The sequence below is a fragment of the Delphinapterus leucas genome, chromosome 3, assembly GCF_059928025.1.
Source record: "Delphinapterus leucas isolate spDelLeu-1000000601 "Yukka" chromosome 3, BTC_Dleu_Yukka2, whole genome shotgun sequence".
In the NCBI taxonomy this organism is placed as follows: domain Eukaryota; kingdom Metazoa; phylum Chordata; class Mammalia; order Artiodactyla; family Monodontidae; genus Delphinapterus; species Delphinapterus leucas.
Genome location: NC_143131.1, coordinates 110,862,203 through 110,883,414, shown reverse-complemented (window position 1 = coordinate 110,883,414; position 21,212 = coordinate 110,862,203). Strand labels below are relative to the sequence as shown.

Sequence of the window (21,212 nt, the reverse complement as noted above, 5' to 3'; positions counted from 1 at the left end):
AAGAGCTTCATGTTGCATGTTAATGCCCACCAGGAAGCATACCACAATGTAAGAGGTACAATAATTGGGTAAACACAATGACTCTACCAGCTAATATCATCCAGCTTCTGTCATTGTACCCCAGTGCTGGCTCAGTGGGTACATGAATGGAGTAGCCTTGGGGACAGGGATGCAAGCTATACATAAACCCAATACCATGAGCTCTTACCACAGTTGATTTAGCTATCGCCATTGTCAAATGTCTAGCCTGCCAGCAACAGAGACCAACTTTGAGCTCCAAATACAGTACCGTGAGTCAGAGAGATCAACAGGCCACTTGGTTGCTAATTGACTACATGGCCCTCTAAAACCCTGGAAGGGCAAGTGATTCATTTTGACAAAAATAAATACACATTCCAGGAATGGGTTTGCCTTTCCTAGCTTCAGGGTCTTAGCCAAATCACTATTCAAGGGCTTTCAGAGTATTTGATCCACTAGCATGGGATCTCATATAGTATGTCAAACCAAGAGATCCACTTTATGGCAAAGAAGCAGTAAGTCCATGACTCTAGGGACCACTGATCATATCACATACTGCACCATCTAGGAGCTGCCAACCCAATAGAATGTTGTACAACAGCTTGTTGGAGGCATAGTTGAAGCACCAGCTTAGGAGTGGTACTTTACAGGGATGATAAGCCATCCTCCAAGACATAGTTCTCACTGTAAGTGAAAGACCCTTATATGGATTCAAGTTCCAATAGATATAATACAAGGGTCTGAGAACCAAGAGACAGAAGCAGGAATGACCCGTTTTACCATCACCCAGTGACCCACTTGGGAAATTTGTGCTTTCTATCCCTGCAACTCTGGACTCTGTAGGTTTAGAGATCCTGTTTCCCCAGTAAGGAACACTTCCACCTGAGACCACAGCAAGAGTCCCATTAAACTGTAAGCCAAGACTGTTGCCAGGGAATTTTGCCTCCTTTTTTACAGAGACCAACAGGAAAGAAGTACTCTTGGCAGGGGTACCTAAGCCTGATCTTCAGGAGGAGGAAAGGGTACCGCTACACAGTGCTACACAGTGGGATCCACTTGAGTGTCTCTCTGGTACTCCTCCCCGCAATTTTGACAGTAAAGGGACAAGTGCAGAAACCCCAGGCTAAAATCGAATCAGATCAGGAATTAGATCCTCAGGGATGAGGGACTGGGTTATGCCACTGGGGAAGCCATCAAGATGGTATATGCTCAGTGCTAACTGAGGGAATCTGCAATAGATAGAAGAGGAGGAGATGAGTGCTAACTGTGGCCCTGAGATCAACTACAACAGCAGGGGCTGTAGTTCATCTCGCTAATCTTTCTCTTCTATGCTTCCTTTAAGAAGAGAAGCACATCAGAATCATCGGTGATTCAGCCTGGCTTGAGAGAGCCCATTGCTAAGTTTTTGCCAACCAGTTTTCAAACCATTACAAACTTCAAATTGCCTTAGTGGGAGTATTTACACAATGATAATTTACAAATGTTCAAATCAAGGTTTGGCCTTTGTTTTTTAAGAGCCAGTTGTTAAACATGTAACGGCATACACAGCACTAAAATCCTGGAGGAGCTGCTCACAGAACCTATGGGAAGTGGTTATATGAAGAAGTGGATCCAAACAGTTCAAGGGGTGGACTGTGGTGGATGTAATGGTGTGCTATCCAGAACACCCTTCAGGAGTCAAAGGCTTATTCCCCCAGCTTAGGAGTTCTGCTGGAAGGCACCTCTTGGCAGGCATCCCCTCTCTTTGGGGATTTCCTTGGGTGAAAAAACATTGCCATGCCTGAAGTCATGCCCCCTTCCAGGGACAGCCTACATCTAATTACTGATCAATATCAAGGAATATGGTTTAACCTCCTCACCCCAAATGAGGAAAACTCTGAGGGATCATCCCAGCTCTAGAACTCTCTGTTGGCTCAGCTGAGACTTTTGTTGTGACTGCATTGGATCCAGCTTCTCCCTCTGTTCAATCCTGCCCCCTCCCCTCCCCTCCCCTTCCACGAACAATCCTACATGCCAGTCTCTGTCTCAGAGTCTTCATCCCAGGGGCCCAACCTGAGGCAGGCAGCCTGGTCATGGTTTCAGCACAAAGGTCCCTTCAAGGTAAGAAAGTCTTACCCCTTCCCAGGGGTTCTTGGATTCTACAGACACAGAGCTGAGTGTGTCCAAGTCAGTCTCAGTCTCTCTAACTATGAAAGAGGCTAATCTTCCCATTCTTGTCTGGCCTGGAGTCTCTCCCCTTGGCCAGGACCTTTTAGGTCCTCAGGTCTCTGGACCTTGGAGGTCATGGAGGTGAAGAGAAGTTGGCCAATTGGAGCTAAGCATCCTCTGATAACCACAGGAGCACTGGACTGCAGCCTCTACCTGGTACTGTCCACTGTGCCCACAGAGTCTGTACTCACAGTGGCTCCTAATAAGACCTTTTCCAGGACAAGCAGTTCCACTGTGCTGTGAGTAGGTGGCCTCAGGAGGGATATGGGGGAGCTGTTCCTGCCCCACAAGGTTTGGAAGGGGGCATGTGACAGGGGTATGAATTGATTCTTGAGTCTGGCCCTGTTGCTGACTCTGTTCACTGGTGCCAAATAGAAACGCGGAGACAGATTTTTGGGTGAAGTAGAAAAGAATAGTTTTATTTCTTTGCCAGGCAGAGGGGACCACAGTGGGCTGATGCCCTCAAAACTGTGTGTCCCACCCTGGAACGGGTAGTGAGGAGTCTTACAGTGTTCAAGGAGCAGGGCGTGATCAGCTCGTGGGCATTCTTCTGATTGGTTGATGGCAATCGGGAGTCAGCATCATCAACCTTCTGGTTCCAAGTGGTCTGTCTGGGGTCTATGTGCTTGTGGGCAGCACACAGTTAACTTCTTTCACCTGGTGGGGGTTTCAGGATCTGCAAAACAGCTCAAAAGACATGGCTCAGAATATTATCTATAGCCCTTGAGGAGGAACTAAAGGTCCTTGACTTTATTTAATGGCTAAAGTATTATTATTTTGTCTTGCTTGACTGTTTTCCTTTCTTTCTGTATTTTCTCACTTCTCTGATAAAATTTATTCTTTGAGTAAAATTTTTCTACAGACAAAAGGCAGGTGGAGGACATGGGTGGGGGTCTATTCTGGGAAGGCCTCATAGGGTCCTGCTCGGTTACAGTTCCAGGGACAGTGAGGGCCGCAGCTTTCTCCATTCCTGAGGATCATGGGGCAGAGGGAATTGTGGCCCTGGAAAGAGTCCCTCAAAGTCTCTGATTGCAGTGCCAAGAGAGAGAAACTCCAAGAACCTCTAGGGCTGAGCTCAGGGCAGAACTGCCACCTCTCACCCTGACCACAGCAGCAGCTGTGTCTTTGTCTGTACCTGCTGGGACTCTAAGTCTGTTCATCTGCCTGTATGTCTGTCACTACAACTGTCCCCAGGTGGTCTTTGCATCTGTCCCTTCCAAGCTTTGCCTGAATCTGTCAGTGTCAGGGTCTGTCCATCTCTTACTGTCAGGAGCTTCAGTCTGTGTCTCTCTGTTTGTCTGTCACTGTCATGGGCCTGTTCTGTCTGTCTGCCTGTGACCCCTGGACTTTCCAACTGGCCGACACCAAGGAAAGATACTCCTTCCTACCACGGAAGTTCATGATAACTAGGGGACCCAGGCCCACAGCCATGCCTAGTGTTTTTGTTTGGTCTGGAGCCCAAGCCTGTCTCTCTCTGTCCCTAAGCATCAAAGGTGCGGGAGCCTTTGGTGTGACTGTGGCTCGCGGCATGGCCTGAGGCTCTTGCAGCTTCCTTTGATTTCTGCCTGGGTTCCAAAACTGGTTGGTATGCATTTCCAGGGGTTAGACCTGTGAGAGGAGGTGTTAGGGTCTGAGTCACAGGTCTTCTGTGAAGCTAGGCTGGGCACAGCCGCACCTCTGGCCTTGAGGAGGGCTAGAGCTTCTGTTTCAGTTGAAGACCTGGGAGGACCTACAGCAGCTTCCCTACAGAAATCCCAGTAGGAGAAGGGGCCTAAGAGTTGTGGGGTCAGTCAGGGAGACTGCCCTGGGTGTGGGGGGATGGGCAAGACTATGAGTTATCATGTAGTTTTTGAGTTGAAGCTGTGGCTCCAGCAACAGTTGCTGTTTCCCTGGCCTCCACTCCCAGCACATGAAATGACCCCACACTTATCCAGCCCTGCTGGCGCAATAGGCCTGGGCGGGAGTCAGGGCCTCCACCGGGACAACTTGGGGCTGCCCCAGGTTCTGGGCAGGAGGAAGTATGACACATTGCTGGGGAGCTGGGCTTCCCTCCCTTCTTTTGCTTCCTTTAAGATAGTTTCTAAATCCGTTAAGTGGGAGAGGGAGCAGGCAGCTATGCTGATGTTGGGTTCTCAGCTCCACCGCCTCCTGGGTGACCCAAGGTCATCCTCTTGGCTCGTCTCTCAGTTGCTGTTGTTGATAAGGATAATGATAACAACATCCCTGGTTGTGTATGGAGTACCTTATAGCCTGGTGCTGATCTTTGCCCCACAGAGCATTTTCTAAACTTAGGGAAATTCATGCTGCCTTTCCATCCTGACTTCCATAAAACCTGTAAATATTTCTATTAATCAGAGGTGAGAAGAGGCTCACTTTCCTCAGACTCTGGAACACAGTCACTGCTGGCACCTATGCAGTGAGTGGTCCTCCCCAGACCTGGGGGATAGAGCTGTAGTTCAGAGCAGAGACCTAACAGTCCCCCAACAGATGATAGTGCTCCCCTAAGGCCTAGAAGGTAGCCAGGCAAGCCCCAGAATAAATGCTTAGGAGGAGGATGCCCCAGTAAAGGACGTGTCCACCTCCCACTGGACACTGGTCTGTCCCACTGGGAGAAAAATGTCAGCCATTTGACTGGGATACATTCCAGGCACAGGGGCCTGGAGATGGTAGGAGAGTTGCAGCTGGTTCCTGTTCCTGGAGCCCAGGGCTGTGGTGCGGGAAACAGAGAGCTACGAGCAGTGAGCCTGGAGGGGTCTCTGGGACCATGGGGCCAGAATGGCAGAGCAGGGTCTTCGACCAGACCAAAGGGCTTGGAGCTCATACTGAGCCGGCAGGCAGCCCATATGGGACACAGCCAGACTAATGCACTAAAATATAAGCACCTCAAGTGTTGGGTTCTTTGCGGCGCCTGGCATAGTTCTTGACACTTTGTAGGACTCAGTAAATATTTGTTGAGTGAATTAATAGGTGCATGAATCCATCTGGCTGCCTGGGGAGCAAAGCAGGAGGGACCTGTCGAGAGACAAGTGCCCATGGGACAATCGTGGTAGACATCTGTGTGGGAGAGGTGGGGTGGGCCAGGGCGAGGCTGTAGGATAGAGAGGAGTGGAAAGATTTGAAAGGGACAAGGAAGGTGAAAGCACCAGGACATGGCAGGAGACTGGAGACTGACTAGGGAACTGAGACCCCGAGAGGACCCCAAGCTGAGCTCCTTGGCCTGGTCTCTCTCCTAGGACAGTGGTACCTAACAGTTTCTTCAGGCCTCCCAGAGGCTCTGGGGCCAGAGACTTGTGGATGAGGGCTGCACTCCACAGTGCACTGGCAAGACAACATCCACACCCAAGTCAGATCGGGCCCTTCTTGAGCTAACTGCCCCAAGGAGGCACTGGAAATGCTGGAAGTAGAGGCAGCCCACCCACAGCCATGACAGCATGGGCAAGTGGAGAACAATTAACTGGCTAACTTCTGCTCTTCTCAGTGCACGTGCTTCACTGCAGCCTGCCCAAGCCAAGCCCCCCAAGGGCAGGCCCCACAACCCTGTGAGCAAGGGCTGACCTCGGACCAGGCTTAGTCGGATTTGGGTTTTGTTTCCCAGCAATTGGCTTGTCAGAATGTTGATGGTTGGGCGAGACTGAACACCGTAGAAGAGAATTTCTAATAATGATGAGAATGTTTGGGAAATAGCTTCAGACCATGAGAAGGAAGAGGAGAGATCCAGTGTCTGATGGACAAGCAGTATCTACAGAAAGCAGGAAAATCCACAACAATGTTGTTTATAGAAGACTTCCATGCAAAAAAGTTTGGCAGTACCAACTAAGCTAAAATACATATATCCTATGACCCAGTAATTCCACACCATTCCCAGCATTTCCAACAGAAATGCATATGTATGCTCACCAAACTATGAGCACAAGAGTGTTCATAGTAGCTTTATTAATATTAGCCAGGAAGCAGAAACAGCCAAAATATCCATCAGCAGTAGAATGAGAAAATATATTGGGGATGCAATGGAATACTATACAGAAACAGAAAGGAACCGACTACAGCTACATGCAACAACCAGAAAGAATTGTACAGATATAATACTGAACAAAAGAAGTCAGACATAAAAGAGAGCACAGCCTATGATCCCACTTAAATGAAGTTCAAGAATGGGCAAAACGACTTTATGGTGATAAGAGGTTGGAAAGGTGGCTATACTTAGGGGAGTGGATACTGACTAGGAGCGAGAGAGCACAGGAAGCCTTTGGGGTGCTGGAAAATGTTCTATATCTTGCTCTGGATGCTGGTTATATCAGTATAAACATACGTAAAAGTTCACTGAACTGTACAATTAAGATTTGTGTACTTTATTGTACAATGACTCGATTTTTAAAAAGTAAAATAATTTTAAAAGGTTTTTCTCAGCCTTTAGAAGAACTGCAGGCTCTTGAAGGAAATGCCAACCTTCGCCTTGGGTGAGGACCCAGGAGCTGTGTTTGAGGGCAGAACTTAGGGAGTTTGTACTCATCTTTCTTTGAATTTGAGAAAAAGAAAAGGGAGATAAAATTTTGATTAATCATTTCCAGGTTGAAAGAACAGGTCTGGGCCAGAGATAACATCAGTGGCAGCAACATGAAACTGTTTCACTGTTGTTATCTCAAACCACAATGAAAAATAACTTGTGAAGCTGCATCTTTACTGGCAGCCATAACTTGGGGTCTCCTCATATGTAGGAAATTGGTCAGTCTTTTCCAAGGGCAAGGTCTGTGCCCAGCAGCCCTTCTGAGGGCCTAGAAAGGGGGCTTCTGTGGAACCAGTTCTGAGGATTCTGTCTGGCTCACCTTACTGTCCTGAGGAAGTCCTGGGCCTCTCTGGGCATTAGGGCAGAGAGCTGCCAGCACTGACAGTAGGTGAGATGGCCCTTCCTCATCCCCAGCTCCCATCTTGGGGGCTGGCCCTGCTCTGCAGACCTTGATGCCATGAGCATTCTGGCCTCCCCTCTCCTCAGAGGAATAGGGCCAGTATCAGGGTGCTCTCAGCAGAGCTCTGACCTAGGCCTCGGGCAGCAGGGCCCTGCATCTGTCTGGGCCTCCTTGTGTCAGGCCGATCTAGGGCTGGGGCCTCTCTGCTCCTGCCACAACCCCATTTCACAGATAAGAAAACTGAGACCCCAAGAGACCTACATGCCAGATTTCTTATTTGTGAAGCCCATGTAACAAGGTGGGAGGGTCCAGAGGAGGAGCTTCTGGATCTACAACAACCAGCCTTGTGCATTCAACACAAATAGCAGGTTGGCACAGTATGCGCCTGGTCCATGCAGCCCCTGCCTTCCACTTCCAATTATATGGACCTCGAATTCCCAAGCACATACATGTGCAGGCAACCAGGAAGCAAAAGGTGTAAGGGCTCAGGCCCTGATTTCCAGGGCCAGTCCTGCTCATTTGGGGCTGGGTGGCAGGCCAGATGTATAGCCCCAGTCAGAGACTCCACGCACAGGACAGTTGTGAGGATAATCAAGATTGCCTGGACAGCGCCTTGCAACCTCCAGGCCCAAACTGAGAGCTGCCCTGCCTGACAAGGAAGAGCAGACAGGCCTCTTTTGCTATCCATGCTATCTCAGAAAGAAGGTAACAGTGCTCTGGGCTTTAAGAGATGCAGTCCCAATTGCGCGCTAATCACCAGCATCTTGGCTGAACAACCAATTTGGGGAAATCAGTCGATGCAATGCAAGCCATCACTGAGGATCCCATTTAGCTGGGGACACTGAGGATGCAAATTTTGTATAAGCAAGGAGACCACATGATGCCCACTGACCTTGGCACTCAGCCTCTCTCCGTAGATCCAGCCGTGGCCACACTAACAGCCATCACAGGGTAGAAAACCAAGGAGAGAACTCACCTGCCATCCCACCACCTAAATCATCATCTAAATTCTCTTCCGGCTCTTGACCCACAGGGGGTCATCCGGGCATCAGTGCCATTCTGGACCTTTCACAGGTGCCTTGACATGTTGTCATGTTAGCTTCATGTCCGTCATTTTATTTCATGGATTGGCAGATTGGTTATTTCTGTGGATGAAGCTTCCCTCCTTCTGTCTTTTGTGTGATCTCCCTGAATGTGAATGCTGAGTCAAAGGATGTGGACACACTATGGCCCTTGAAAGAGACTGCCATGTGGCTGCCAATGGGGCTATTCCAGTTCTCAAGGTCTAGCATATGAGAGAGGGCTGCACTGCTGCTTTAGGTGCATGTTTTCGATTCCTGGTTCCAGCCTCAGTACCACTGATTTCTGAAGGGGGATGGGGCACCCAGGAGGCAGAAAGCGATAGCAGGTTGGGGTGGTCCCTGGGGAGGCCCCCGTGAAGGGAGGGGACTGTTCAAGTGTCCTGGGAAGTCTTGATGTATGGATGTGCCTATCTCCTCAGACCACCCAGCCCTGTTCTTCCTTCTGGCCTAGAGGTGGGCCTGGCACAGCCAAGAGTGTTTCCTTAGGGTTAAAGTGGGCCTGCCGCAGGCCTGCGCATGGTTATCTCCCATGGAAGAATATAATTTGGACCTGTTTCCTGGCCTCCTAGGGAAAGGGGGTACCCAGGATGGTCAGGGCTATGCCTCTTGTGCATATGTGTCCAGCCCAGAGCTCTGGCCTTCCAATGTGCCAGCCTGTCCTTAGCTCCTGAGGCAGATGTGCCAGTAGGCTCCCAGGGAACTGTGGGCTCAGGCCTACCTAGGGGACCACACAATGGTGGGTCCAGAGTGGTACCCACATGGCCCTCCCACCTGGCAGTTCTTCCTGCCCGCATGTCTCAGCAATTCCATGCTGCCAAGCACCCCGCAGACCCTACTTCCAGTCAGAGAGTAGTGGCCTTGGGAACTCTGAGCACTTGTATGGTTTGCTCAAGGGATAGGAGCTCATAGCCTCTGGGGATTGGACCATGGGCTTTCTCTGGGCTGAAACCAGCCTTGGCCCCTGGCCCTGTACCAGCTGAACCTGAATCACAGGTCCATCCTCCACGTTCTGAGATAATTGGGCAACTTCCCTCAGTCACACTTGCTGACCTCCAACCTGTAGTGGCCCTCACAGTGGAGATGAGCAGGGAGAGGCGTGAAAATCCTGGGGCAAGGGATGAGGGTGGGCGGGGCTGTGCTGGATCTGTGTGCTGGCTGCAGGCACAATCTGAAGCTTTATAGCTGAGCAAGACCTGTCAATGGGTAGATGTGCAGACTCTGTACAAGGCTGGCCTGTGCCTAGATGTGGTTACAGCTTGATGCCTAATTATAGTCCAGAACAATATATCTTTATCTCTCCTGGTTTGGTCTGAAGGTTTGGATTGTAGGAAGCTGTTTAGATCGTGGGATAATCCCAGTCACCTCTAATAAACTGTGCAAATGATTAGGGTTAGGGTTCGAATTGAGGGTGGGGGGGTCAGAGCTTGGTAGCCCAGTTTGGCAGCCCTTCAGGACCCGCGTGACTGGCGGATTTCCCACAGGCAGGCCCCATGCTTTGAGGGTGTGAGGGTGTTAGTAGTCGGGGAGGAGCTATTATGCCAACGAGACACTGGAGGCTGTTGTGAGAGGCTTAGCGGGCCAGGGGAGGGGCTTTGAAGTCAGAGTTCTTTGCAGGTTTAGATGAAGCTGGGGGTTTGGAAATGCCCCTGGCCCCCATGGGCCCCCCCACCTGGTCCAGGTCCCCCACTGTGCCAAGTCCTCTGTGAGTAGCCTGAAATCCCCCATTCTCCTGAGCCATTTACTAAGGCTGACCCTTCTGTGGCCACAACGAGTCCTCGGGGGGTGGCGGTGGGGATGAACTAGACTTCGAGCTCCCCAGGAGCTGTAGTAGAGACCAAAGGAGGAAGGGCCTTGGACCTTTGGATCAGGCGTGGATGGGTGCTGAGTGAGGCTGGGGAGGGGTGTCTGGGAAAGGATCTGATTTGAGTTTTGAAGGACACAGGAAGAAGGGGAGCAATAACAAGCTGACATTGGCATTGATGGGGCCCCTACTGGGTGTCCACTGGCACTGGAAGTACAGTGGAGGGGCAGATGAGGTGGGGTTCCCACTCGCCTTCTTGAGCGTCCCTTCCTGAGAGACCCCTGGCCCTCTAGGTCAGGAGCCCTGGTATGGCACCATCAACCCCAGCCCCCTGCCCCTTCCAGTGTATCAAGGCCCCAGAGAGAGTGGACACTATCATGACTCTTACTCGTCAGCATTTCCACACCCCAGCTTTATTAAAGCAGCAAGTGCTGATGTATCAGTTACAGAAATATTTCCTCAAGCACACCCCCATCATTACCCACCCTCAGCCTCATCTGCTGACCCAGGGTCAGCAAAGTCTTACCCCACCCTGGCTGTAAATTGTTCCTGAGGCTTCTCCAGTCCCATTTCCTGAAACTCTAGGGCACCAGGACGTGAGAGGATGAGGTCTCAGAGGATGCCCTTGGTCCTTTTACAAATTTCCATCCCTCTGTAGATATGACAATGCTCTGTAAGGCTTCTTTGAACTTTGAGAAATTACTTGTCTCAGTAGTGCAGTTCTTGTGTGGTTCTGTTGACTAAATAAGAAATACATATTTATCTTAGCAGAAAAAAATAAAAGCAAATTCTGTTCTCCCAGTCATAAAGGCCCTGTAAGACCCCCCCCCATCCCCTAGGAGGTAACTCAGGCAGGCCCTCCCCATCTTTCTTAGGGAGGGCACTGGGGACCATCTGGTGATAGTGGAGCCCCAGGTCTGAGGACCATCCATAGCTCTGGGGAGAGACCCAGCAGGGTGTGGGGAGGTCTTGTGGCTTCCCAGGACAGGGACATGAGGACATGCAGGGCAGGAGGACACAGCAGACAGAGCAAGGTGGGCCAAGAAAGCAGGGCACCTCAGTTGTTTAGCCGCAACATGTCCCCCTAAGCCACTGCCCATCCCCACATTGTGGGCTCCCAGTGGAGCTCCTTAGCCCAGAAGGGGCCCCAAGGGCAGGGCAAACCGGAGCCAGTTTAGACTGGCCACCCAACTGGGGTTGGCCCTTCCCTTTCCCCAGGCTGAGTCCACAACCAGCCCTGCTCTTACTACTTTCAGCTACTTACTTTCAGCTTTGGGCAGATTTTGGTAAGTTCTTCCATGTCCTTTACTATGTGGTAATCATTGTTATATTTCTTAGAGATTTCATTCAGGGTGGAGATGAAACCCTCTCTAAACTTCCCATAGCAGAGCTCCTAAAACAGGGTTGGGGGCATTGAGTTGGTGGTGGTGCCCAGCAAAATCGGCTGACCCTCAACCTCATCCATTCCTGGTTACCCTGGCCAGATGGAGCTCTGGACTCAAATTCAGGCGCTACCCTGATTCTCCCACAGGAGACCCATGGGCCCTGTGAGCTTTGCAGCAGGGATGTGGTCTCCCTCCAGGCTCAGGGCTGCTCTGGGACGGTGATCAGAGAGCCTGGCAAAATCTGGCTGCTGGTTCATCTGCTGACTAAGCCGGAGACTTGATCTTCAAACTCCCAGCTTTCTCCCCAGATTTCTTGACCCAACAACTTTTGTTCTTGTCTCTGCCCTGGGTGATCCCTTTCAAATGTGGTCAGAAATGACCATGGGGTGACTTCTCCTTACCTCACTGGTGTTCTGGGGCCTTTTGAAGGAACCCTAGAAGTGGGAAAAGTTGATTAGAAACCCAAAGGGCCACTGAGAGCAAAGTGATGTTTGATGAAGACCTAGACTTACGTTGTGTGTTATGTTGTCAGCCATGAGTTCTTTCTGAATCTCAGCACAGACTGCTGTGTGATTGTCCTGGGGAGACACGCTGGCTATCTTCATTGGGGTGGAATGGCTTTCCAAGCCCCAGAAGCACGTATAGGTTCACGGTATAAGTTGAGGGTGGCTCCAAGCTGATCCGAGCCCTGGGCTTGATAGCATTTCTGTGGGGAGAGGTACCTATATACAAGTTCTAAGAAAATGCTAAATCTCTTATCAGTTATCACTGGTTTATATGGAAGACAGAGAGGACCTACCTTATCTCTGGGCAAGATGTGTTTTTCATGCATTTTCTATGACTACAGCATACTTAGAGGAATCTTGTCTTTGCTGAAATTCAGGCTTTCTCTAAGAAGTTTTATTCATGATCACATCTGAAGTCATGACCTTTCTGCCTGTGTGTGGGGCAGGTCTTTGGCCAGGACTGGCGCTGTCTGCAGGTGAGATAGCCAGAGCAAAGGGAGCAAGTAGGACGGAGAAAGAGCCAGGCAGGAGCTAGAACTGCACCAAACGAGCTTCCCCAGGCCCACCCATCAAGGTAAAGGCTGGCCCTGCTGCCCACTTGACGCTTGGGGACACACCCTCTTCCTCACAGACCCCAGGAGGGACACAGGAGAAGAGGTTCAGGAACAAGTCCTCCAGCCCCATTGGCAAAGCAAGGAGAGGAAGGAGAGCTACTATTTTCTCAGCCTGAAGGCCGTGGATTTGGGGGGAAAATGCCTAATTACATGCAAAACTTCATGTAAAAACAAAAACTAGCTCCAAAACATGCCACACTAGAGCCATGTACCAACAAATTACGAACTTACATTCTGACTCTCAAAGATTAAGATCGCTCATCTTGGGGAAAGTTTGGTAAATATACTGAGCTCTGACCCCTGTGGTTTGGTTTCTTTTTCCCTGAACAGCTAATCCATCTGCTAGTTCACCTTGGGAGTGGCTGAAGCCCTGAGTGTGAGGGACAGGGCATGGCCACAGGGTCCAGGCCTCTGAAGGGCACAGGTGTTTTGCCCATTCAGCCAGTGACCAGCCAAGCCCAGGAACCCCCCGCCTGCCCAGGAAGGGTGATCCCCCTTTTCTGGAGCAAGATTCCCACTGTCTGGGTTACTTGGACTTCCAAGTGAACCTGGAAACCTCTCTCTGGGGTGGGAGCCTTTGAGCATCCACGGAAGCATGTCCAGATGTGCAGAATGTTACACCCAGGAGGGCTGTCACCTCCCCTGTGCTCTGACAGCACTGCCTGTCCAATTGTGCCTGATCTGCTGCAGGCCCCTGTTCCCTGCCCCAACTCCCAGCTTCCTCCCCTCCCTGACCTGGGTAAAGGAGAGCACCTTGAGCATTCGCTCATGGTAGAAAACAAACTGAAAAACTGCACAAATAAAAACAGATTTTTAATAATTTATTATTATGGTAAAACATCTTGAATAAATATGGGGTATGAAATAAAATAAATAAATAAATAAATATTAAAATACATAAATATATAAATAAATATTACTGATCCCTGCCAGTGTAAAACATCTCCTGTTTCCCCTACCACACCCGTATCAGGGTCAACATGGCCCAGAGCAAGTCTGTGCTCCCTACAGCCCTGGCCCACCCTGTGGTCCCTCCAGGGTGAAGATCCTGAGTTTTGTTTGGCTCTTTGTGGATGGGAGGGCAGCGATCTGTGAGGTAAACTCCCAGGCTGGCTTCTGGCCGGTCTGGCCTGCTTCACTTCTGGACTGCCTCCCAGCAGTCAAAGGGGATGGTAAAAAGAAAATCCTTCAGGTTCTCTTTGAAACTTTTAAAGGTGATAATCTGGGTTTCACAAGAAGTTTCCTTAAGAAAGAAAAGAAAAAATATATAAGTTGAGTCCAGGCATGAGTGGGTAATGTGGGGGAAGCATCAGCATGTTTCTGTGCTGCGTCTTAGAACTCAGAGGCCAGAAGGCCTGTCTGGGGCCCACCTGCTGACCTGGTTCAGGTGACATGCTGCCACCCATGTGTCACCCAAAAGGTGCACAGCTCTGTCAATGGCAGCCGGGGCCAGGGGCCTAATAAAGTGCAAGCCGGAGGCTGGTCTGCTGGGCAGCTGGGCCACTGCCTCTTTGGTCCCAGGCCAGGGCACAGCAGTTGGGCCCAGGCCATCTCTAGGAGCCCAGAAGGGGCAGGAGTCAAGGCCACAGGCTTCACTCTTTTCCCACCGGAAAGGAATGTTTGGGGCCTTTTTCCATTTCAGGTAAGCTTTCCTCCTTGCTCCCGTGCAATCCAGGCATCCCAGGAGGGGCCAGGGGAAAGTGCTTTTAGGAGGCGGCACTTGGACCCCAGAACTTCCTCTGGGCCTTAGGCAGGTCTTGAGTTTCCTTGTATTTGCCTCACCTCTGACCTCATTAATGGTAATAATAAAGATAGTAGCAGCTCCCACTAGGGAGTGCCATAGGCTCTCGAGTCCAGGGTTTTAACTCCTAGAGTTGCTCCCTCTCAGGAGGGGCTAGTCATTAAAAATCTGTTGACTCAGAAACCCTTTGGGGTTGTGAACACCCACAGCCAAAGGTCTCTCCCCAACCATTCCTCCACCCTCCTAGAATGAGACCTTCCCGCTTGGGGACCTGATGTGGGCACTCACCTGAGTGGGGGGGCAGTGCTGCTTGTAGTGGCTGGCCATCATGCTCAAGGGGCCCTCGAGACTAGTGAGGCTGCCCCGCAGGCCCTGCTTGTACAGTTCCAGGCGAGTCTGCAGGCATGTCGGCTCCTGGGGGAAATGTCCATTCTTTGGTGAGCAGTGGCCAAGTGTGCTCTGGTAGGCACAGGACACCCTCCCCATCACTCCTTCCTGTTCTCATCCCTATCTCCCAAGAGCAGGGCCTGGGAGGGGCACAGGATTATTCTTGACTAATCTCAGGCTGGACCTGGTTATACACACTGCCCTGTTTCCCTGTCCACTGCAGGCACAAGTCTGACTCGTCCTCACCACTCAGCTCAGGCCATTCCCAGCCAATACAGCCACATTCCCTTGGCCTGGCATCTCAAGAGGGTCCCAGTCTTCAGAAAAAAAGAGGTCACTGTCCTCCCAGCATTCAGGGGGAAGGAGGAGGGGACCCTCACCCAGACCTGCTGTGTGAGCAAAGTTTGTTCCTGAAACCCTTCTGTGCCCGTCAGTAGCCAGCACCGTGTCCACAGAGCTTGGTCTCAGGCCACAGTGAGTGCCCCATGTCCACATTCCCTGTCTCATGACATAACTCCCACTTACCCACCTGTCCCTTGGTGACCCCTAGCCCCTTGAATGCTAGGTCTGTCCATGGCTGGTCAGCTAGTAAAGAAGCTCACATGACTGCCACAGGGGCAAAGCCAGTGGCCTCCTGAGCAGCCCTCCTTCTGGCAACCAGCTGACTGGAGAGAAAGTGGACAACCCTGTGACAGTCCATCTAAAATGGAGTCACTCCCCAGGGCCGAGGCCTTTGAGAAGTTGTGTCAGAGAGGTATCTTACCTGGGAGTCAAACATTTCAGAGATGACTTCTGTTGTTTCATTCTGTAGAAAAGGAAAATGTTGTGTTATCAAGCTGACAGGCATGCCAGGTCCAGGCCAGCGAGGTGACCCAGGCATGGCCTGTGCTCCCTCCCTCACTCACCATCACAGCAGCAGTGTCTTTACTGTGGTTCAGAATGCTCAGGGCCTCCTTGATGGCATCCACATGCTGCCAGGGCCGGGTGGCAGGGCTGGGTGGGTGGGTGGGTGCGGAGGTGCTGCAGACCACAGTGCTCAGGAGAAGTAGGTTCTGCAGCCACATCCTCCTTAGGACTTTAGCCTTTCTCTCTGAGCACTGGGCTCACTGGCAAAAGAGCTCTTATATACACAGTTAGAGGAAATGATTAATGGTGACCACAAAACACCAGGGAGGCGGGGGAACTACCTGAACTGTGGAATCTCCTGGCCCTTATCGGCTACACATGGAAAGGTGAGCCTTTCCCCAAGGTGGTCAGCCTTGGGGGTTTTCGTTAATTAGTCTTTCCAAGAATTGGCAGCCCACCTGCCCGCCTTCTTGAGCGTTCTCCAGCCCTCCTGGGCAGTCTGACCTGCCAAGTCTTCCCCCTCCCTCTGAGGGGCCTCTGGGCACAGCATGGACTTCCTGGCCTGAAGTGGCTGGGGGGCGGGGACTGGGAGACATTGAATCGAGCTCCTACCCCCGCCCTCCTCCCCGGCTTCCCATCCTGCCTGTTATCCCAAGAGACCTTTGGGCCGGCTGTGCCACACTGGGGCCCATTCCAACTCCAGCCTCCCCTTCTCTTCCTAGAGCCCGTAGCTGTAGCCACAGTGAGATATGAGTGTGAGGAGGACTCTCAGAGGCCTGCCCCACTGTCCACCTAGGCAGATTCCAGCCAAATGACATAGTCCTGCGACAGCTCACCTCATCTCCCACCAAGGACCCAGAGCAGTCAGCAAGCTGTTCCCAGCCAGGAACCTCTGCCCCACAGCCCCTGTGAGCTGAGGGAATGACAACCATGTACAAGTCCAGCCAGCAAGATTCCAGAACATTCCTCCATGGTAAGATCTCATCTAATAGCAACAATCCTGGTTTACACAGCCATATTCAGCTCCCAAGCTGCAGAAGTGAGTTGGGGCTCTCAGTGGGGGTGGGTCAGGGTTCTGAGTTCAAATCCTGCTTCCAACTCCACCTTGCTGAGTGACTCTTCCCTTGAATTATGTGAACCTCGCTTCCCTCTGCAGAGCAGACTGTCCCCTCTGAGGTGGGCACTGTGCTGCTAGCTACAGCCTCTGGCAGGCATTAGGCACCAACAGGGTCATGGCTGCGTTCACAGGAGGTACAGGGGACAGTGGCTTTTCAACCAAGGTCTTCTGGGCTTAGCTTCTTATGTGGCCCCTGCCCCAGCCCACCTCCAGCTCCAGAGGCCTCCCTCTGGAACAGAAACTGCTTCTGGAAAAGTCACAGGCTCTTGAGCGGCTGACAAGTGTTTGATTTTCACAATGGACTTTGGAGAGCACAGCACGAGTTGGTGTTTACTTCCGCATGCCATGAGTTTTGTGGTCGAAGGGATATGGGTCCACACACTTACGTTTCTGAGTGTCTGTGTGCCAGGGTGGTTGATGTCTGTACTTAGAGATGTGTCAGGAGGGGAGGATGTTTTACATGAGGTACATCTGTGTGAGCCCCCATGCCTCTGCAGGTGCCCTTCTGATATAAGAGAAGCTCCCCACACTGGGAGCTTCTGGGCCCCAGAGGGTGATTTAACCTAGATTGATGGGGTCAGACATAAGTGAGGACATGCTGCTGAGCTCAAGTGGACAGCCCTGGGAAGCAGGTAGAACTCATGGTTTGAGTACTGTGGCCCGAGCCTGCAGCCCTGGCAAGTTTCACTGCATAGCAGGAGGGTTGTTGCCCTTGTACAGGGAAGCCAGGCCTCAGTCCTCCAGACCCCACTGGAGCCCCTGCCAGGATCTGGGGCACACCGTGAGGCCAGCCCTACCCTTCTGACCCTGATGGGACATTCCTAGGTGGCCAGGCTGGGGGTGAGAGTGTGGCATGTCAAGGCCCTGGCCCTTTCTCTACCTTTTCCATGAAACCTCTGCTCAGCCCCTACCAGGAAGCACTCAGCGGGGAACGGAGGGTCAAGGACACTGGGTGAAGATGCCACACAGAGTGGAGGTCTGTGTCAGACAGTGCCCTGGAGGCTGTGTGGTGGAGGATGGGGGCCACAGGCTATATGGAGACTGGCCCAGACACTGGCCGTCACTCCCCTCTCATCCTTTCTTTACAAAAGGGAGACAGAGGTGGGAAGAGGGAGGCACCCAGTCAGCCAAAACAGAAAATATCCCCTTATGCAGCCCAGAACTCCCTTGTTAGGGAGTTGTTACCTGCAAAGTGGGCCGTCACCTCCTTGCGGAGATAAACTAACTGGGACCCAGAGGTGGAAGTAACAATCCACAGTCATGCAGTGAGAAGTGGCAAAGCTTGAAGGCAGGCTCCAGCCCTGCATCCAACACAAAGGCAGCTGCTGTACCCCTGGCACTGCACAGGGGACTTGGCACACTCTCGCTAAGACATGGCCTGAGGGAGTAGGATGAGTGTATGTTTAGGGAGAGGGAGTTATGAGTTGATGGCCCCAGGGCTGAGAGGAGAGATCCCCAAGGACCCCTCTGGTCATCCCAGAGACTTTGTGGGCCACCTCCCTCCCCTTCCCCACAGTTCACTGACCCCTTTATCACTACTCCTGCTGGGCCCTCAGTCTGAGTCCTGGGAGGGGGACTGTCACCCTTGTGAGGGGCTGGGGGGCCTTTGGGGGAGGTGCTGGAAGGAGGTGGGGGGCTCTCTCCAGAGGCAGAGGTACATAACAGGGAGCTCGGGGCTCAAGGCCATGGCCCTCTGGGACCTGAAGAACAGAACTGGAAACATGAGACACACCTGCCCAAACAGGGCTGCAGGGAGAGTCTGAGGGAGCCCTGACACTTCAGAAAAGTCCTGAAGAAGGTCGTTCCAGAACCAACCATCTTGCCCAGAATAGAAAGCTTGCATCTGCAACCTTAACTGGCCCATCAGCTCCAGAGGGACTGGTGAGGCAGCTGGGCCAGGGTCCCCAGGCTCCCACCCAGCACCTTTGCCTGGACAAACATAGAGGGCAGTGAGGGGCATCCTCAGGACTTTGGAAGTAGTAAAGGCTTCTGGTAATGATTTCTCTCTCTTTTAATTTTTAATGAAGCCTCCAGTGGTTTTTTTTTTAATCCCAAGGAGGCAGATGAAGGCAGCAGCCCCTTCTAGCTATCTGATGACACTCCTATCTGGGGATGAGCTTAAGGGATAGAGATTCACAGGTGGGGAATGCATTTCCAACCCTGGAGGAAGTCCTCTGGGCGGGTGGGAGGCATAGGTTGGGGGAGGGCAGGCCTGGTGCACACCCACCCTTGGAGTGTCATTTCCCGAGTGTACAGTTGTTGGATCCTGGGAAACAGCAAGGAAGCTCCAAGAACCAAGGAGTGAAGTGAAGACATCTCATTATCCTTGGCTCTGCCTTAAAGTTGGCATCCCTGGGCACTACCCAAGGCCTGGCTCACTCTGTGCAGTGCTCTGGTGCTGGGAACTTCCTCTTCACCAATGACTTCCAGATGTCTTGTGCCATGACTTCTCTCCTACCTTTGGGCCCATGTGGCCACAACTGAGTCTTCTGAAGTTCCCCTGGCCTCTCAAATTTGCCACATCCAGTCCAGTCTGGACTGGCTTCCCAAACCTTTCTGATACCTTGGGTCTACCCCATCACAGCAAGTGGCCTTGCTGTCCACCCAGCTGCCTGAACCAGAACCCCGATGTCAGAGGTTCCTCATTCACCTCCCACCCCCAACCCACACACCCAGTGAGTCCCCTCAAGGCCTTCTCTTAACTTGCTTCACTCTCATTTCATGACCGCCCCCTCCTGGCTCATTCTCTGTGCACATCTTGATTGGTACCCTTAACACTGTGCCCATGAGTCTGGGCCTTGTCCTCCCTACCACCTACCCAACATGACCACCAGAAGTGAGCTCTGAGTGCAGGGGCCTGTGAGGTCGGCCACACCTCCAGCTCCCTGGAAGCTGGGCTATATGGATGTAGAGTCCACACACACATGGTTGGGGGTTAACCACCCTCAGATCCTCCCAGACCAATCAGGATTCGCCAGTGCCAGCGGTCTGGGGATACCCAGAGAGCAGGACAAGAATTGCTCTTCTGGACAGCCTGGCCTTTTTGAGGTGCATCTCTGGAGACTTAGATGAGATGCAGGAAAGCTCCAACTGGAGCTGCAACCACAAAGGTCAAAGATGTAGCTTTGTGTGTATGGTATGGCCTGAGGTGACCAGAAACCCCTCTCAGGAAGGACGAGCCATTCACTGGGTTCTCCTGAGGGTGATGCAGGACCCCATGAGCCCTGAATCTGGGTGGTGGTTGGGCTCTCCACCTCACCACATCTGTCCAGAAAGATGCTATCTAGGTCTGCAGCTGGGCAAAGGGTAGCTATCCCTGAAAATTCCAGTAAGGCTGAGTCTCTGCCCAGTTTGGGCTTTAGAAACCTCCCAAAGTGGTGGGGAGAGGAGAAGAAAGGTTGAAGCACTACCTCCTCCCTGGGAGGATTCCCCCACAAAGTTTCCTGGGACAAGCAACAATTTCCTCTGTGAGGCAGAAATAATTAAACCCATTGTACAGATGAGGGAGTTGAGGATCAGGGAGAAGGAACTTTCTTGGGCTACCCAGGGATCAGCGGTAGAGAGTCCAAGCCTGAGACATAGAGATGCCTGGATGGCAGGCTCTGCTGGGGAAATTGTGCCTTTGGCTCCCAGGACTTCCTGGGGACAGTAACAGGACACTCTAGCTTCCCTGCCCACACCTGGAGGAGTCTCCCTTTACAGCTGCCCTGAGGGGGACATCCCTCTGCTGGTCTACCCAGGTGACCAGCATTTCCTGGCTTTCTGATCCCTGAGTTAGAAGACATCAGGGGAGCAGGAACAGATACGGGTTCAAATCCCACCTCTGTCATCAATGATTGTGTGGACTGGGTGGGCCACTGGTCTCCTGGTCCTCAGGTCCCCAGGGAAGACAAGGGGTGGCAGGCCCAGGGAGGGTGAGATCAGCTGAGATGCCTGTGCAGAGGTCCCATGGGATGTGAGAAACTCAGGCCCATTTCCTTCTCCTTCATAACTTCCCCTGTGAAAAAGATTCCGGGGACGCCACAAGCCCCTAATTTTCCCCAGAGTCAGTGGGAGGGACACCCATAGGAAACCCCTTCCAGAGGGTTTTCTCCTGACCCTGTGGGAAACGTGCCAAAAAGGAGTCACACTGCCCATCTAGGTCCTCACCCCCCATCCTCGCCTTAGTGCACCCACTCGATGTTATCGCTGTCACTTTCCATGGCATGCAATCTAGGAATGCCTGCCCATGTCATGACCTCAGCCCTGATGTCATCTTTCCAGAAGAAAGATGTGTGGCTCCCCACAAACCTCACTGCCAAACCCATGGACTCCTATCCTTCGTGTGCCAACTTCAATGCCCATAGGCCACCCTGCTGGTGTGGACCTCACCTTGTGGCTCCTGCTCCTCCTTTCCTACTCTCCAAGGACCACTGGCCACTGGCCAGTCTCTTGCCCAGCTATCATGCCTCTGGCCCCTGAACACTGCTGTCGTGGCCTTCAGCTCTTCTTCCCGAATAACACTCTGTGGCCTTAGCCATCACGTGAACGGGGACTGCTCCCAGTCTGTCTCCTACACACGTAGCCTCTGAACCGTCGAACCCTCCTGTGGGCCCTTAGACCC

At 52.0% G+C, this 21,212-nt stretch overlaps 1 protein-coding gene and 1 long non-coding RNA gene across 4 annotated transcripts in view; one reads left to right on the top strand and one right to left on the bottom strand.

The window, feature by feature from the left end:
• Positions 1-21,212, top strand: part of LOC149749639 (uncharacterized) — a 74,972-nt gene that overhangs the window by 12,638 nt on the left and 41,122 nt on the right. The window lies entirely within an intron of this gene.
• On the bottom strand, positions 13,323-16,116 carry CSF2 (colony stimulating factor 2). Its single transcript, XM_022588738.3, has 4 exons — positions 15,552-16,116; positions 15,410-15,451; positions 14,548-14,673; positions 13,323-13,761 (listed from the first exon to the last, which is right to left on the bottom strand). The coding sequence occupies exons 1-4, from the start codon at positions 15,708-15,710 to the stop codon at positions 13,654-13,656; spliced, it is 435 nt and encodes a 144-aa protein (XP_022444446.1). The 5' UTR covers positions 15,711-16,116; the 3' UTR covers positions 13,323-13,653.

What these genes read in the sequence shown, in the direction of transcription:
- CSF2 (XM_022588738.3), bottom strand. Translation starts at nt 15,710, where the DNA reads ATGTGGCTGCAGAACCTACTTCTCCTGAGCACTGTGGTCTGCAGCACC. An exon ending in CTGAAATGTTTGACTCCCAG is followed by an intron (nt 14,674 to 15,409) that starts GTAAGATACCTC and finishes CATTTCCCCCAG; the next exon opens with GAGCCGACATGCCTGCAGAC. An exon ending in AGCACTGCCCCCCCACTCAG is followed by an intron (nt 13,762 to 14,547) that starts GTGAGTGCCCAC and finishes TTCTTTCTTAAG; the next exon opens with GAAACTTCTTGTGAAACCCA.